The sequence below is a fragment of the Arachis ipaensis genome, chromosome B03 (assembly GCF_000816755.2).
Source record: "Arachis ipaensis cultivar K30076 chromosome B03, Araip1.1, whole genome shotgun sequence".
NCBI lineage: Eukaryota > Viridiplantae > Streptophyta > Magnoliopsida > Fabales > Fabaceae > Arachis > Arachis ipaensis.
In genome coordinates, this window is record NC_029787.2 from 109,635,747 (window position 1) to 109,650,949 (window position 15,203).

Sequence of the window (15,203 nt, forward strand, 5' to 3'; positions counted from 1 at the left end):
AAGAGGAGTGACTGCTTAATGTACTGAGAAGAAACAAGAAAGCTATTGGGTGGAGTTTGGCGGACATAGTAGGTATAAGCCCTTAAGTTTGTGAGCACCGCATTTTTCTGGAGGAGGGAGCCAAGCCTATCCGTCAACCTCAAAGGTGGTTGAACCCCACAATTCTAGAAGTTGTGAAGAAGGAAGTGACCCGACTGCTTGAAGCCGACATTATCCATCCAATCTCAGATAGTGAGTGGGTTAGTCCAGTACAAGTGGTTCCGAAGAAGTTCGGCGTCACAATAGTGAAAAATGAGAATGGAGAACTCATGGCTACAAGGGTGCAAAATTCCTGGAGAGTGTGTATCGACTACAGGCGCTTGAACTTGGCCACTCGCAAGGATCACTATCCACTACCTTTTATCGATCAAATGCTTGATCACCTGTCAGGTAAATCACACTACTATTTTTAGATGGTTATACTGGTTATTTTCAGATCTATATTACTCTAGAAGATCAGGAGAAAACAAATTTTACATGTCCCTTTGGAACGTATGCATATAAAAGAATGCCTTTTGGTTTATGTAATGCACCACCTACATTTCAAAGGTGCAGGACGAGTATCTTCTCGGATCTTCTTGAGCATTGTATGGAAGTATTTATGGATGAATTTAGTGTCTATGGTGATTCTTTCGATCTTTGTTTGGATAATCTTACTAAAGTATTAGAAAGATGTGCTAGTTCAAACCTTGTGCTTAATTTTGAAAAATGTCATTTTATGGTAAAGCAAGGTATTGTTCTAGGCCATGTTGTTTCTAATACTGGTATATCTATTGATCCTGCAAAGGTTAATGTTATTTTTGGTTTACCTTACCCCTCTTCTGTGAGGGAAGTCCATTCTTTTCTTGGTCATGCAGGTTTCTACCGGCGTTTTATCAAGGACTTCAGTAAGGTTGCACTACCCCTTTCCCGTCTGCTACAAAAAGACGTAGAGTTTGACCTAAGTGAAGACTGCATGGAAGCATTTGACAAGCTGAAGATTGCCTTAACCCAAGCTCCTATTGTGAGAGGGCCTGATTGGAGTAGGCCATTCGAGATCATGTACAACGCATCTAACTATGCGGTAGGAGCGGCGCTGGCTCAGCGCGAAGGTAAGGATCCCTATATTATTGCTTATACTTCTAAAACTTTAGATGGTGTCCAGTCTAATTATACTACCACTGAAAAGGAACTTTTAGCCATTGTTTTGTATTTGGATAAATTCCGAGCTTATTTACTTGGGACCAAAGTGGTAGTATATTCAGACCATGCGGCTTTGAAATACTTGCTAGCTAACAAAGAGTCTAAACCAAGGTTAATCTGTTGGATATTGTTATTGCAAGAGTTTGATTTAGAGCACCCATAGCTAATTATTTGGTTAGTCGCACCTTTCCTCTAAATTTTTCTAAATATCAAAAGGACAAACTTAAGAGCGAGTCCAAGTATTACATATGGGATGACCCATATTTGTGGAGATGTGGTGCTAACCAAATAATTAGAAGGTGTGTTCCACAATCCGAAATCCAGTCTATTTTAGAGGCATGCCACTCTTCTGAGAGTGGTGAACACTTTGGTCCTCAAAGAACTGCAAGAAAAATTTTAGACTGCGGATTTTGGTGGCTCACACTTTTTAAGGATGCTAATCTTTGCTGTGACTCTTGCCACCAATGCCAAAGGTTTGGAAACATATCCAAGAGGGATTAGATACCCCCAACAACTCATGTTTTTTTGTGAAATTTTTTATGTTTGGGGTATTGACTTCATGGGTCAATTTCCAAACTCAAATGGTTTCTTATATATATTCTGTTAGCTATTGATTATGTTTTCAAGTGGGTGGAAGTAATTCCTACCCGTACTGATGATGCTAGCGTAGTTGTTTCTTTTGTTAGGAATAATATTATTTATCGCTTTGGATCACCACGAGCAATTGTGAGTGATCAAGGCTCTAATTTTTGTAACAGAAGAATGACAGGTTTGATGAAGAAACATGGCATCATTCACAAGGTGGCGACGGCTTACCATCCCCAAACAAATGACCAAGCCGAGGTGTCTAATAGAGAGATCAAGCGCATACTCGAGAAGATTGTTAAACCTCATAGAAGGGACTGGAGCTCTAGGCTTGGAGATGCGCTATGGACTTATCGGACAGCTTACAAGACATCCATCAACATGAGTCCGTTCCGCCTAGTCTACGGAAAGGCTTGTAACCTTCCGGTAGAGGTGGAACACAAAGCTTACTAGGTTGTGAAGGAATGAAACTCAGGATTGGGAGGAGCCGAAATTGAAAGAAAATTACAACTAGAGGAATTAGAGTGCCTTCGGCTAGAAGCGTATGAAAACTCAAGACTCTACAAAGAAAAGGTGAAGGCGGTACATGACAAGAACATCAAGAGAAGAGAGTTTAGAGCTGGGAATCAAGTCCTTCTCTACAACTCAAGGTTGATGTTAATGCTGGACAAACTGAGGTCAAGATGGGATGGACCCTACATGGTGGAGAAGGTGGAACTGTATGGAGTTGTCCACCTAAGTCACCCCTCAAGCCCTACCTTCTTCAAAGTCAATGGCCATCGTTTAAAACTTTATCATGGTGCAAAAGTGAAGAACAACAAGGAGTTAGAGATCTTCCTTTTGAAGGATCTAACAAAGGAAGAGGAATGAGCCTATGGACCGTCCAACTTAAGGACGTTAAAGAAAAGTGCTAGGTGGGAGGCAACCCACCATGGTATGATCTTCATTTTTTATAGTTCTATTTTATTTATTTTCTTATATTTGTTTCATTAATTGTCTTTGTTAATTTTCAAATAGTCATGTTTTCCTTTTGTTCTGAGTTATTGAAAAAAAATGAGCATCCCACGCATAAGCGTCATTGACGCGCACGCGTCTTATGGATGCTAGCGCTCTCTGGTACAAAAACCTGAGAGTTGCGCTGGAACTGTGTGGGCAGGGTGCCTGGCGCACAACCCACCCCACGCGTACACGTCATCACGCGTATGCGTCACCAGCCATTTCATCCTTTTACGCGTGTACGTAAGCGACGCGCACACGTCGTATGTCAATTCGGCGCACTCTGATACAAAAACCCGAGAGTTGTTCTGGTACTATGCTAGAATCGTGCGTCTGGCATGACGAGTAGTCACGCTTACGCGTGGGTGACGCGCACGTGTCATAAGCGCCGAATCACTTAAATCAGCGCACTGCCCCTGTTGCATTCAATTCCTCTTTCCTTCAAATCCTAATTCTTCTTCATTCTTCTTCTTTCTTTCTTTTTACTTCTTCCTTCTTTCTTTCCCCCTCCACCACCACCTCTGGCAGCCCCAATTTCCTTTTCTTTTCTTTTTCTCTTTCCACCCCTCTTATCTCATTCTTACTCCCATTTATCTTCCCCTTTTCATCTTCTTTTCAAGGTTTCTTTTCTTACTTTCTTCTACTCTTTAATTCTTCTTTTGTTTCCTACATTCGAATATTTTAATTATTTTTAATTGCATATTAGTTTTATTTTTTTTTGTAATTTCTTTTTAATTCTTTTCTCTTCTTGCATTTTTATTTTGGTGTTAGAATTTTATTTGGTGGATTATTTTGATATTTCTTAGCTTGTTTGTGTTATGAGGTGTGCTTTGACAATTGGCATTCCATTTTGGGTCTACTATACACTTGGATTGATTACCTTACTTCTTGTTTTTAATATGCACACCAAGTGTTTGTGAAAAAGATCTCATGGTATCTTAATTTATTTTCTATCTTATTCTTGCACCTTAATGCTTCTTTTTCACAACCCTTGCAATACATATGCACTAAGCTTGGTATTCATTAATTTTTATCCTACAAATGCTCATTATTTTGTGCTTGTTTTACATGTACTTATCATTGTTGATATTGATGCTTGAACTATTCTTCTCATACTTTATACTTGCATGCTTTTATCCCTCTCGCATCTAGTATTAGTGACACGCCTTCATGATTTTCATTGATATCTTACTTGCATGTTGTAGCCACCATGTATTTTAGACACTTTCTTTCTCTTTGGCATTCATTATCACTTGCACCTTCTTACTTCTGGTGTTTAGCTCTCTGACGGGCGGAAAAATGCCGGTTAAGAAATATTAATAGAAACTGCGTTGTGAGTACAGTCTTAACCGACGAAATTTCCACTGTCAATTTAAAAGATGTCACAATTAATGAATAAATAACTGGGAGTAGAATTCTTACGTCGTTTCCCAAAGAGTTGACACAGTAGTGTAAATTATTGATCAGAAATTTTCTGAAAAATTTATGAGGTTTGGAAACGAAAAATTAAAGCAGTGAATGATAATAAGAGATGTTGTGTATTTAAAATAAAAAGACTTGGCTAGGAGAAGATTAATTGGAGTTTCTATCCTTGTTGGTTTTCCCAAGTAACATAGTAAAAGTTATTGCTTCCAACTAGTTATCCTCTTGCAGTTGCAAAGGAAGGTCAATTGGGTACACTAACTAGAGTTAGTGAAAATAGAGTTAGGCAACAATTTCAAAGTTCAAATTAACACTTGAGTTTTCCAACTCAAGGGGTTCCAATTAATCAACTCCAAAGCCAAGTTAAGAGTTCTACTCTATTAACATGAATGTCATTTTCACAAACATGAAAAGGGAGTAGAAGGGAGACATAATAATTAAAATTAAATTAATAAAAGCAAAATTAGAACTGATGATTGATTAAACGAAATCAAACAAGCAACGGAATTAAACATAAAAATGGTTCATTATATTAATAAATTTAAAATTAAGAAAATCCAAACATGAATTCAAGTAACTAAATGGAAAAATAAAGGAGTAGAGTATCAGAAAAGCAAACTACACTACAACAAATATGGGCTTTAGCAACGCCAAATTTTGCAACGCCTTAAAACCATTCTCTTAGATAGTTTTAGACAACGGTTTTTTGTATGTTACCAATGAATTCAATTTTTCATTATTTTTTAGCAACAAACTAAAACCGTTCTCTTTGACTATTTTAAAGAACGGTTTTATAACCATTACCAAGATTTATTTTTAAGCAACGGTTTTTTATTGTTGTTTAAATAATTGTACAAAAGAAACACATAAAAATCATTGCCAAAATGCTACACTTTAAAACCGTTCTATTAGATGGTCTTAGACAACGATTTTTACAGTGTTGTTGTTGAAGTTCAGTTTTTCATTACGTTATAGCAATAAAATAAAACCGTTCTTTTTGACTATTTTAAAGTACGATTTTATAACTACTACAACAATTTTTTATCAAACAATAATTTTTTAATATTATTTAAATAATTATCAAAATTAAAAGATATATATAAAAATAATTATAAATAATCATATAAATTTAAATAATAAATATTTATTTTATCTATATTTTATAACTATTTAACTCTAATACTAAATTTTTAAATTAAATAAAAAATTCTAGTTCCTAAATTGAAAAACCTAACCTTAGAACTCCACCCTACTGAAAAAAGAGAAACGTAGAGAGAAGAGAGAAAGCTAAACCCCGCGAGGAAGAAGAAGGGAAGGAGAGGGGGAAGAGCATGCCGGCGTCGCGCCTCACCGCCGTAGAGCCCATCACACGCGTCGCCGCCGTCATGTCACCGTCAATCTGAACCGTGGGAGGGAGAGAGCTGCCGCTGCGGGAAACGCGATGGTGGAGAGGACGCCGCCAGATCTGTGGCGCCTGTTCCCTGTTGAGCTCGCCGTCGAAGACGCCACCGCCGTCACTGTCAAACCCTAGCCGTCGCAGTCGCCGTCGACGCTGTGGCAGAGAAGGAGGAAGGATGCGCGAACAGAAGAGGGAAAAGGAAGCTGTGAAGCCGTCACCGTTTCTGCTCGGGGTTGTCGCTGCTGCTGAAGAAGAAGCGTCCGAGAGAGAGAGAACCAGAGGAGTGACGCGCGAAGGATGCTCTGACGGAGAAGGAGGAGAACGAGGCTGTCTCATCGCCAATGATTAGAAGTTGCTACTGTTGATGGGATGAACAGAACATGAAGAGGGAGGAGAAACTCGTAGAGGAGAGGGAGGTTTTGCCGCCGCACCGCTGGTCGCCAGGGAACACCACCATTGACACCGGAGAATGCCACTATTGGAGCCACTGTCCGTGCTCGGCCCCTGTTTCTGTTGCTGTTTATGCTGGTTCAGCCATTGCCGCCACAACCCGTCTCAAATTTCTTCTAATTTCGACACTCAGAGGTAGGGGATTTATTTTAAAATTAACCGTTTTAATTTATGAATATCATTGAAGTTTAGTGAGTATCTGCAAATAATTTATAAATGTCTTGTGTGATTAATTGGTAGAAATAAGCTTGGTTTGAGGATGTAAAATTTGGATTAGTTTTTGAGATGATGTTCTAGTGTTTCAATTAGTTTATTGAGTTTAGGTTATGACTGTGAATGTGACTGGTATGATGATGATTACGTGCGTGTGAATTGAAATTTGTTTAGCTCTTGTGTGCATCTTGCAAGGTTGTTTGGGGATGAATGCTTGTCGGAAGTTCTGTTTTTTTTTTTTACTTAATAATGTTGTGATTGGTGGTTGAATCAAATTATAATGAGTAATTTATGAGATTAAGGCTTGATGAATGATAAATAGATTGAGTTTAGATTTCTAAACTAAGTACCTAAAATTGATTTCTTAACTAAAAGTAGTAATTTTTATGGTTTATAAATAATTTTACAATGAGTGGAACCAAATGGTAATAAAATATGTTGATTATTGAGAACCTGTTTGTTTGATGATTGCTGATCCTTGTAAATTAATTATTATATGTTTTAGGGTGCTGCTACTCTAAATGATTGGAAGATGGTCATTGCTGTTTGAAAAGAGCAATGCATCACAATTGCCTTGTTTGCTTTGAGGTATAAACTGTAAAGACTATTCTTCTATTATGGTAAAATCTTTTGGGAAGAACCACATGATTTCATTTTCTTTGGTTTATGAATTGGTTTTGCTTATTATGAATTTTGTTGATTGTTGATTGTTACTATGATGATGTTGGCTTGTTCTGCCATTAGTTACTTTGTTGATTGAATTTTTTTCTTTAATGAGATTTTGTTCTGAGCAATGTTAGGAGAAAATAGTTCTGCTTTGTCATCAGTTCCTACTCTGTCATCTGCTGCTGTTCCGTGCTCTCCTCTCCGCTTGCGTCCACTACGCCGTCCCCCACCTCGTCCGCTGAGGTTCGGTTACGGTATGTATTTGGATTAAGGTTATTTTCTGTTATAAATCAAAGAGTTATTTAGCTGAACATGTTCTCTCTATGTAAAAAGTTAAGCATAGAAGTTTTGTTTTTAATTCAATTTGGTTTGAAATTAAGCTAAGTTATTTTATGGAGAATAATGTTAATGTTAATGGTTGTTTCTTAATTGTTGGTTGGTTTATTTTGTTAGCATGTAAAGTGGCTGGGAATTCTAAGTTGATTCTCTCAATGGCCTGAATGACTCAAGTAAAATTGCTGCATTTGATTTTGATGGCCTGAATGACTCAAGTAAAAATCTTAGAATTCTGGAGAAGATTGCCCAAATATTCAAAGAGGATTTGAAGTTTGGTGGAGAAGAGCTTTCTGGAAGCGGAATGGAGAGTAAGAATAGACAAGACAATTACGAATTACAGCTACAATAGTTGATAATCCTTGAAGACAAGCAGTCCCAGCATCGTGGAATTGACAGCATTTTACTGGGTGTGTCTCCTTTTAACCTTCTCTTGATCATTTCAATTTCTATTTAATTCCTCTGTGTTGACCAGCATTTCAACCTTAGTAGCTTACCTGTAAAGCTGCTTGTTTGAAATGTGATAGACTCTGTCTTCATCCATGATTGATTTACCTTGAACAAGTTAGCACCATTGTATTTTTTTTTCTTTTTTCTTTTGGCACTTTTTTGTTTGTTTGTTGTGCACATAATCTAATGATTTCAATAGAAACAACCTGTGAGTATAGAATTTATAGTTCATGTGGGTACTTGGAAACATTCTTCTTTTATCAGTGTGCATAGTCATCGATTTACACTTAGGCTGGTCATAATTTGGCTCTATCTTGAGCTGACAACACTACACTCTTGAAGAATGTTATTTTTTTTATTATGAGACTGTTCTATTTTCATTATGTATTTAGGGGCAACACAAGTTGAGCTTCAATTGCAATTTGTTTAGTTCTAAACCTTTTCCATTCATATTTAGTCTTGTTTAATCATCTCTTTGCAGTTACATGGAAGAAATAAGAGTTCATGTGCTATCAATTTAATTTAGTTGATAAGATTTCATGTTTAACTGGCTACCGCAAGGTGGGGCTGGTGGTCTAAGTTTTCTGCTTTGTGTGAGAGACTATACTAAGCAAAGCAACTGCTGATGTTGACAAAGGAGTCCATGATGAGACTGGTTTCTTTTAGGTATGTTTGAATAAGTATGCTTGAATCTGAAGTCTAAAATTTGCTATTATATTTATTGCTGCTGTTGGTTTACCTTCTGGTAGTGTCAAAGGAGGGGACAGGAGGGGGAGGTGGGTCTTGTGACCTTATGTGGTGCTTTTAGTGCAAAGAAGTTCTTGGTGTGTTATATGCATGCCATTGTTCTTTATTTTGTATTTTACTGATTCAAAATGCTTCATTTTTTCCCCTGTTAAAAAGCTTGTGTTCCTTGTTGTCTGCAGGTGGTTCTGTTTTTTGAAAATATGGGCTTGGATAAAGAAACTATTGGGAGAATTATTTTTCGCTGCCAGCATTGATAAAACTCTTTAGAGGAAGATTGAATTCCTTTCTAGGGTTGGCGTTTTTTAAGCTTATTTTCCTGGGATAATTAGAAAATATCCGGAATTACTTGTAACCAACACTGATACAACTATATTGTATCCGAGATTTTTTGGTTCACTAAGTATATAAATGTTTATTTTTCTATGATAAGTGTTCAATTAGTTTTTTTTAGTAATTTGATTCAAATAGTTTAACCTTGTTTATTGACATTAAATTTAAAAAAAAATAGTTGGAACTAATTTCAATGCAACATGAGAAAACTATTGTAAATAAAGAATAATATAGTTATAAAAAACTGTTGTCAAAAGTCACAAAAGGCAATGGTATTAAAATCGTTGTCAAAGACAGCTACAAAATGACAATGGTATTAAAAACCGTTGCAAAAAACACTACCAAAGGCAACGCTTTTAAACTGTTGTCTTTATGAACAACAAAATTACAACAATTTAAAACCGTTGTCTATCCAGTTACGGTTTTAAACCGTTACGTCATCAAAGAGAACGGTTTTAAACCGTTGCCTATCCAGTAACGGTTCTAAACCGTTCTTTAAAAATTGTTGTCAAAACCGTTGTCTATGCTAGTAACTATGGCAACGGTTTTTTGGTTGTTGTTGCCTTAGGTATAAAACCGTTGCCTTTGAGCATTGGTAACGGCCGCATATACCACAGGTCAAAAACTGTTGCCAAAGCGTTGCCTAAAGTTTTAGAAACGGTTTTCTGATCTATGACAACGGTTTTTGACCGTTGCGAAAACCCTTATTTGTTGTAGTGCTATAATGATGGAGGCTTCAACCGAGGGTAGTAGTAACTCTCTCAAGATACAATTCAACCAAAACTAAGAAAAAGCTAAGAACCCTATGAGAGCTAGTGTTTTCTCTAGAATTTCCAAAACTAAAAACTAAAACTAAGTGAGAATGAAAGTGTGTCCAAGTCTCAGCTACACCCCTGCCACTAATCTGGACTTTCGGGCCTGAATCTGGGTAAAAAAGGGCCCAGAAATCGCCCCCAGCGAATTCTGATATGCAGCACGTGACGGCCTGTCACGCGTACGCGTCGATGCGCATTCTGTAAGTCACACGTACGCGTGCTACACGCGTGCGTGTCGCTACTCGTCCATGAAATCTTTAATTCCTTGTGTTCCTTACTCTTTTGTATGCTTATTTTCCATCCTCTAAGTCATTTCTACCCTGTAATCCCTGAAAACACTTAACACACATATCACGGTATCGAATGGAAATAAGAGAGGATTAAAAATAATGAATTTAAGGCCAAATAAGCATGTTTTCAATCATAGCATCAATTTAGGAAGGAAAATGTAAAACCATGCATTTCATATGAATAAGTGTATAAAAGATTGATAAAATCCACTCTATTTAGCACAAGATAAACCATAAAATAGTAGTTTATCACTCTCTAAGTTCAATATTCCTTCTTTTTCTTCCTTTTTCAGGATGGCCATCAAGAGAGGAAAAGAGAAGGCTTCCAATAAGACACCGGCGAAGAAGGGAACTAAAAGAGCACCGGCTAAGGCGCAACCATCCTCAAGGGTCAAGCCACCTACTAAGCAGGTGAAGAGGACCATCCGAGTTGATGAATCGGAGAAGGAATTTCCCGCACGGGACTCTGCACGATTCACTAACCGCTATGGTGAGCGGATGTTCCCCGTCTTAGTAGAGAGAAACTACCACAATGAGCACCTCCTCATTCTTCCAGAGCACTTCGTTAAATTTGTGGTGCCCCGCATTGAAAGGAGACAGTGGGGACTCTTAAAGAGGCAGCACGAGAAGCAAATCTCTCTTGGGTTATTGAATTCTATGCCAACTATCACTCACCTACCCTCCAGTCAGTCTTTGTGTGCCAAAAGCAAGTCCCTATCTCAGAAGGTGCTATTCAGAAAGTACTTGATCTTTTACCTAGTCCGGATGGGATGGATGCCTATCAAGAGGCACAGCTTGAGCGCCAGACATTTCAATTTGACTGGAACCTCATCCATGGAGTCATCGCCCAACCCGGAAGCGATTAGATCTATGGGCAATACCGGACTAGACCCAAGAGCATCTCCGCCCAAGACCTCACTATGGAAGCTCGAGTGTGGGCATAGATCATGTCCCAGTACATATTTCCGAGCACTCATGAGTCCACTTTTACTGCCGACATGGCTGTTCTTGATGTTATCAAGGTTGATCACGATGGCCCTCTCACGGCCTAGCACGGTTGAGGGGTAGGACAAGAGAGGGTCGAGGATACGGAGGTCGCAGGTCGGGGAGACCGGTGCGTCGCATGATGGCATGCTTACCGGCCTCCACAACCTACTTCTGACCACTGGAATCGAGAAGCAGCCACGCCCTCACCCCGGTCCCCTTCTTCCTGCTTATCCGATTCAGAGCAACAGGAACCCCAATCCCATCCATCATCCCTGCCGCCGCTGCCGGAACCGGAGGCCCTGACCCCGAATATTCATCCCTTCGATTCCCTCCTTCACTTAATCAATTATTCAACTTTTTCCTTGCATTAATTATATTCTATGGCTTTTAGGTTTTGGCATTTAACTATTCTCTCTTCGCGTACACAGAACGCTTCCCTCACCCTTACCCCTCGTTCCACTTCCCTCTTTCTTTATCTCTGCTCTTTTTAGTTTCTTAAATTGGAGACTTTTAAGGATTTTTTTTATTTAAATTAAATAATATAGTATTTACCAAAATACATAAATGTCGAAGAAATTACGAAAATACACCCTGAGTTACATCTCGAGTACTGAGGGTCATTGTCCAAAATGCCCACATCTCGGGTGCACTGACCCCGTGCTATGATAGGGTGTCTGCAAACCATATCTCGGATCCAACTATTATATGAACATAAGTATATCTTGAATACACTGCACCTAAGATACACGCGTTTTTTTATTCGGGTTAGTGCATCCGAGATAAGGGGAAAGATCCAGGGTATTACCAGACTTGTCCTCTATTTGTTTACCCATTTTGGTGTTTGCCTTTTTAATGAAAATATTGGAATGTTGTACATGAAAAATGGGTCCGTAACGTCGAAAGTAACTAGTTATACAGAGATTATGCTTCATTACACATTAAACATATTTAATAACAAACACTACATCAAAGTGACAACGTTGGAACAAAAGGCCTAAACCCTAAACTACTTGCGTCATCATGGATCCGAGTGGGATTCATTGGGACACCCACGTCTAGTGTGGCCCTCTCCGTGGCAGAGCCCACATCTCTTCTCCGCACAGTCAATGGCATCCATCTCATTTCGGATCTGAGTAGATACCGGCCTTCCCGATGCCTTCCTCTTCATGGCTAAGTTGGGCTTCAGGCGTGCACCATACAATGGAGGCCACATCTTTTCATTTGGTATCGGCAAAAACTCTCTCTCGTATACCCTGAATACAGAGGCCATTGTGTACACAGGGTCCACAAAATGACCCCACTCAATACTCTCAGCTGCACATGCTGCTAGGGCGTGATGACATAGGTAATGCAATGACTGTAACAGGCCGCAGTCGCATGTACGCTCGGTTAGACGAACCCGATATGAAGTCTGTGACCAACCATCCACTAGCTCCAACTCTTCCATACTAAAAACGGATGCCCTACGATCATAATGGGTGACTCGCATCATCGGTAGGCTCTCTTTATTCTTATCTATAGCTGCCATCAGCGGTGCCGAGTAGATTTGTCAACCCTGTAACTGAGCATGTGCTTCGCGTCCTCTGCGCACAAACAGCTGTTGCAACCTCTCATAGTTGTCCGAACAATCGCTGGCACTGAAAGATTCCTCGTTCTCTTCAGCACGGCATTTATACACTCTGATAGATTCGTCGTCATGTGACCATACCGACGACCTTCGTCGCAATGTTGTAACCACAAATCCTTTCTGAAACAAAGAGCCCAATCCACCATCTCTCGGGATAGTGTACCCAAAGTATCCAAGTACCAGTCGCACCGCTCCTTACTTGGACTGTACGTAACATTTATAAGGTACCTCTTACCCTCGGCTGACTTAAACCTGGAATTGAAGTTTGAAGCCATGTACCGGATGCAATAAGCATGATATGCTGACGGAGGATGCCATCCACTGTTGAGGTGCATTAAGAGCGATGTGAATGGCCTGTGATCTATCTGATATGATTAGGATTCCTGGCTGTGGAGTAAAATGCTATCTCAAATTTGAGAGAAAAAACGACCATGACCCGTTGTCTCAAACTCCACTAATGAAAAAGCTATGGGAAGGATATTGATGTTGCCATCTTGAGCCATAGCAATTAAAAGCACGCCCCCCGTACTTGCTGTACAAATGTATTCCGTCCACTCATACAAACGGCTTGCAAAACTTAAATGCTTCAATACATGGAGGAAATGCCCAGAAAACCTTATCAAACCATATCCCCGTTGTAATATGGGACAGCAATGCATTCGTGGATCGTACCTGTGAGGCACTGTTGGAAAGCTTGTAAGGGCGTCGGAATCCTATTATATGACTCTTCGCAATCACCATATATCTTGGCAATCGCTTTTTGCTTTTCCATCCACACCTTCCGATACGAGGGCTTAAAATGGTGACTCTGATGGACAATACTTTGCAGCATTGAGATAGACACCAATGGATCATTCTTTATCATAGGTAACACGACCTTGCAGGTCAACCCATTATCCAGTTGAGCATGGTTCTGAGACATGGTTGGTGCTAGACAGGTATGTGGTCCACTAAACCGACGTACCTCCCTGTGAATTTTGCTCCAATGTCAACAACATGCTAAAGAAAACTAACGTATAGAACCTAATGCATCTACAATATAACGTAAAATATACCAGTAATTCAAGTTCTGTCGTAATTCAAGCATGAGGAGAATCTTTTATATGCCATGTCATGCTGTTGTACTTTTGGGGTTTCAACCAAAAGACATGTCACCCTTGCTTGCAAAGTTGCATCACTATTTCTTGGTTGATGGTCCTTCCCTTCCGCACATGCATCAATGGGCATAGCGTCATAGCATACTACTCTTTTCCTTCAATTCTGTTTCATTTGCCCATTGATAGGGCATGGGGCTTTTGCTATGGAATCAAATTGACTAGTTAGAGGGAATTTAATTATCAGAGACTATTACGCTCTTATTTGCATGTTTGAGATTATTTACAATAAAAAATCTATACACTCGAAGGTCAAAGCTGAAAATCACTTTTGTCTGAAAAGCCAAAAAAGTCTAATAAGCTACATGTCTTTGCATAATTTCTATGGAGAAGTCGTGTATACCGCGTAATATAATTTTAGAGCATAATATTTTTGGAGAAGTGGGAGACATTGATCATTAGACATTGATTACCCTCATATTATGTAACAAAATAGATATAGTTTTGAGTGCCAAACAAATCCACAATGAAGTTTAATTTGTTATTTTTGTAAGAGCCCGTTTCGAAAGTAGTAGAAGCTACTTTTTTTTTACTTTTGAATTATAAAAAATCACAATACGCGTATTTGGCACCATTTGGAAAAATCTTATTAACTTTTCAAAAGGCTAATTCCTAACTTTTTGAAGAAGTAGAAATATATGACTTCTCCTTCTCGATAAGTCATTCTATCACACTTCTATAAAAAAAAATTGACTTCAAAACAAAAAAATTTACTTTTATTTTTGGCTCTGTGAAAAATATTTTCTGTTTCTGCTAGAAATACTGATCCTCCACCACCATTTTCACGCAAGGTTCCATCTGCTAGAAGTACTGGCCTTCCACCACCATTTTTACGCAATGTTCTATCTGGTGGAAGTATTGACCATCCACCTATTGCATATATTCCTTCTATATATTCCTTCCATGTATTTTTTTTACCATTTTACCACTCTATTTTATTATTAAATTTGTATTTAACATTGTGTATGGTATGAAATCTCAGTTTTAATTTTATTTTTTTACATGTGATTTTATTTTTATATAGCTTGCTATTATTTTTATAGTTAGAGCAAGTTTTGACCCCAATAAAGGAGGAGAAAGTTCTAATAGGAATAAAAAAATAAAAAATAAAAAATAGCAACAAAATATACATTGACACACATTTCACATTTGTTTTTTTTTTTAAACACAAAACTCAATACAACAAGGTGGAGTAAAAATAACAAGAATAAAAAACTGTTCATAATCTCTATTCCTTTGTCATCTCTGACATTGCCATCAACAACTAAAGGAATCAGCACAAGTCTACTCTCTATAGCTTTTAAACGAATGTTGAACAATATCAGCAACTTCGGATGCCTTATTCTGAAAGGTCCTTTGATTTCTTTCCCACCAGATATTCCAAACAATAGCAAAAAAACCTATCAACCACTTCTTCCTATGATTTTTTCTCATTGTTATTCTTGTCCAACTTTCGAAATGTTCCTTTATCGTATCTACGATAGTCTATGAACGGCCACTATCACAAGCCCAAGCACA

The 15,203-nt window shown here is 38.5% G+C and overlaps 2 protein-coding genes across 3 annotated transcripts; one reads left to right on the top strand and one right to left on the bottom strand.

Moving 5' to 3' along the window:
* LOC107630877 lies at positions 5,973–8,905 on the top strand. 2 transcript variants are annotated; one of them, XM_021119240.1, is made up of 4 exons: positions 5,973–6,208; positions 7,087–7,206; positions 7,406–7,695; positions 8,662–8,905. In XM_021119240.1, exons 1-3 carry the CDS (start codon positions 6,004–6,006, stop codon positions 7,450–7,452), a joined length of 372 nt encoding a protein of 123 aa, XP_020974899.1. In that variant the 5' UTR covers positions 5,973–6,003; the 3' UTR covers positions 7,453–7,695; positions 8,662–8,905. The 2 variants fall into 2 exon arrangements, 1 of the variants encoding a protein (XP_020974899.1); XR_001618429.2 differs by lacking the exon at positions 5,973–6,208 and adding an exon at positions 8,217–8,401 and having other exon boundaries at positions 6,883–7,206.
* On the bottom strand, positions 11,923–12,432 carry LOC107633532. The gene has a single exon (XM_016337146.1). It carries the CDS (start codon positions 12,430–12,432, stop codon positions 11,923–11,925), a length of 510 nt encoding a protein of 169 aa, XP_016192632.1.

Bases quoted from the DNA above. Each gene is read 5' to 3' on its own strand.
- LOC107630877 (XM_021119240.1), top strand. From the start codon at position 6,004: ATGAAGAGGGAGGAGAAACTCGTAGAGGAGAGGGAGGTTTTGCCGCCG. The intron at 6,209-7,086 runs GTAGGGGATTTA...GAGCAATGTTAG, and splicing joins TCTAATTTCGACACTCAGAG to GAGAAAATAGTTCTGCTTTG. The intron at 7,207-7,405 runs GTATGTATTTGG...TTATTTTGTTAG, and splicing joins TCCGCTGAGGTTCGGTTACG to CATGTAAAGTGGCTGGGAAT.
- LOC107633532 (XM_016337146.1), bottom strand. From the start codon at position 12,432: ATGGCAGCTATAGATAAGAATAAAGAGAGCCTACCGATGATGCGAGTC.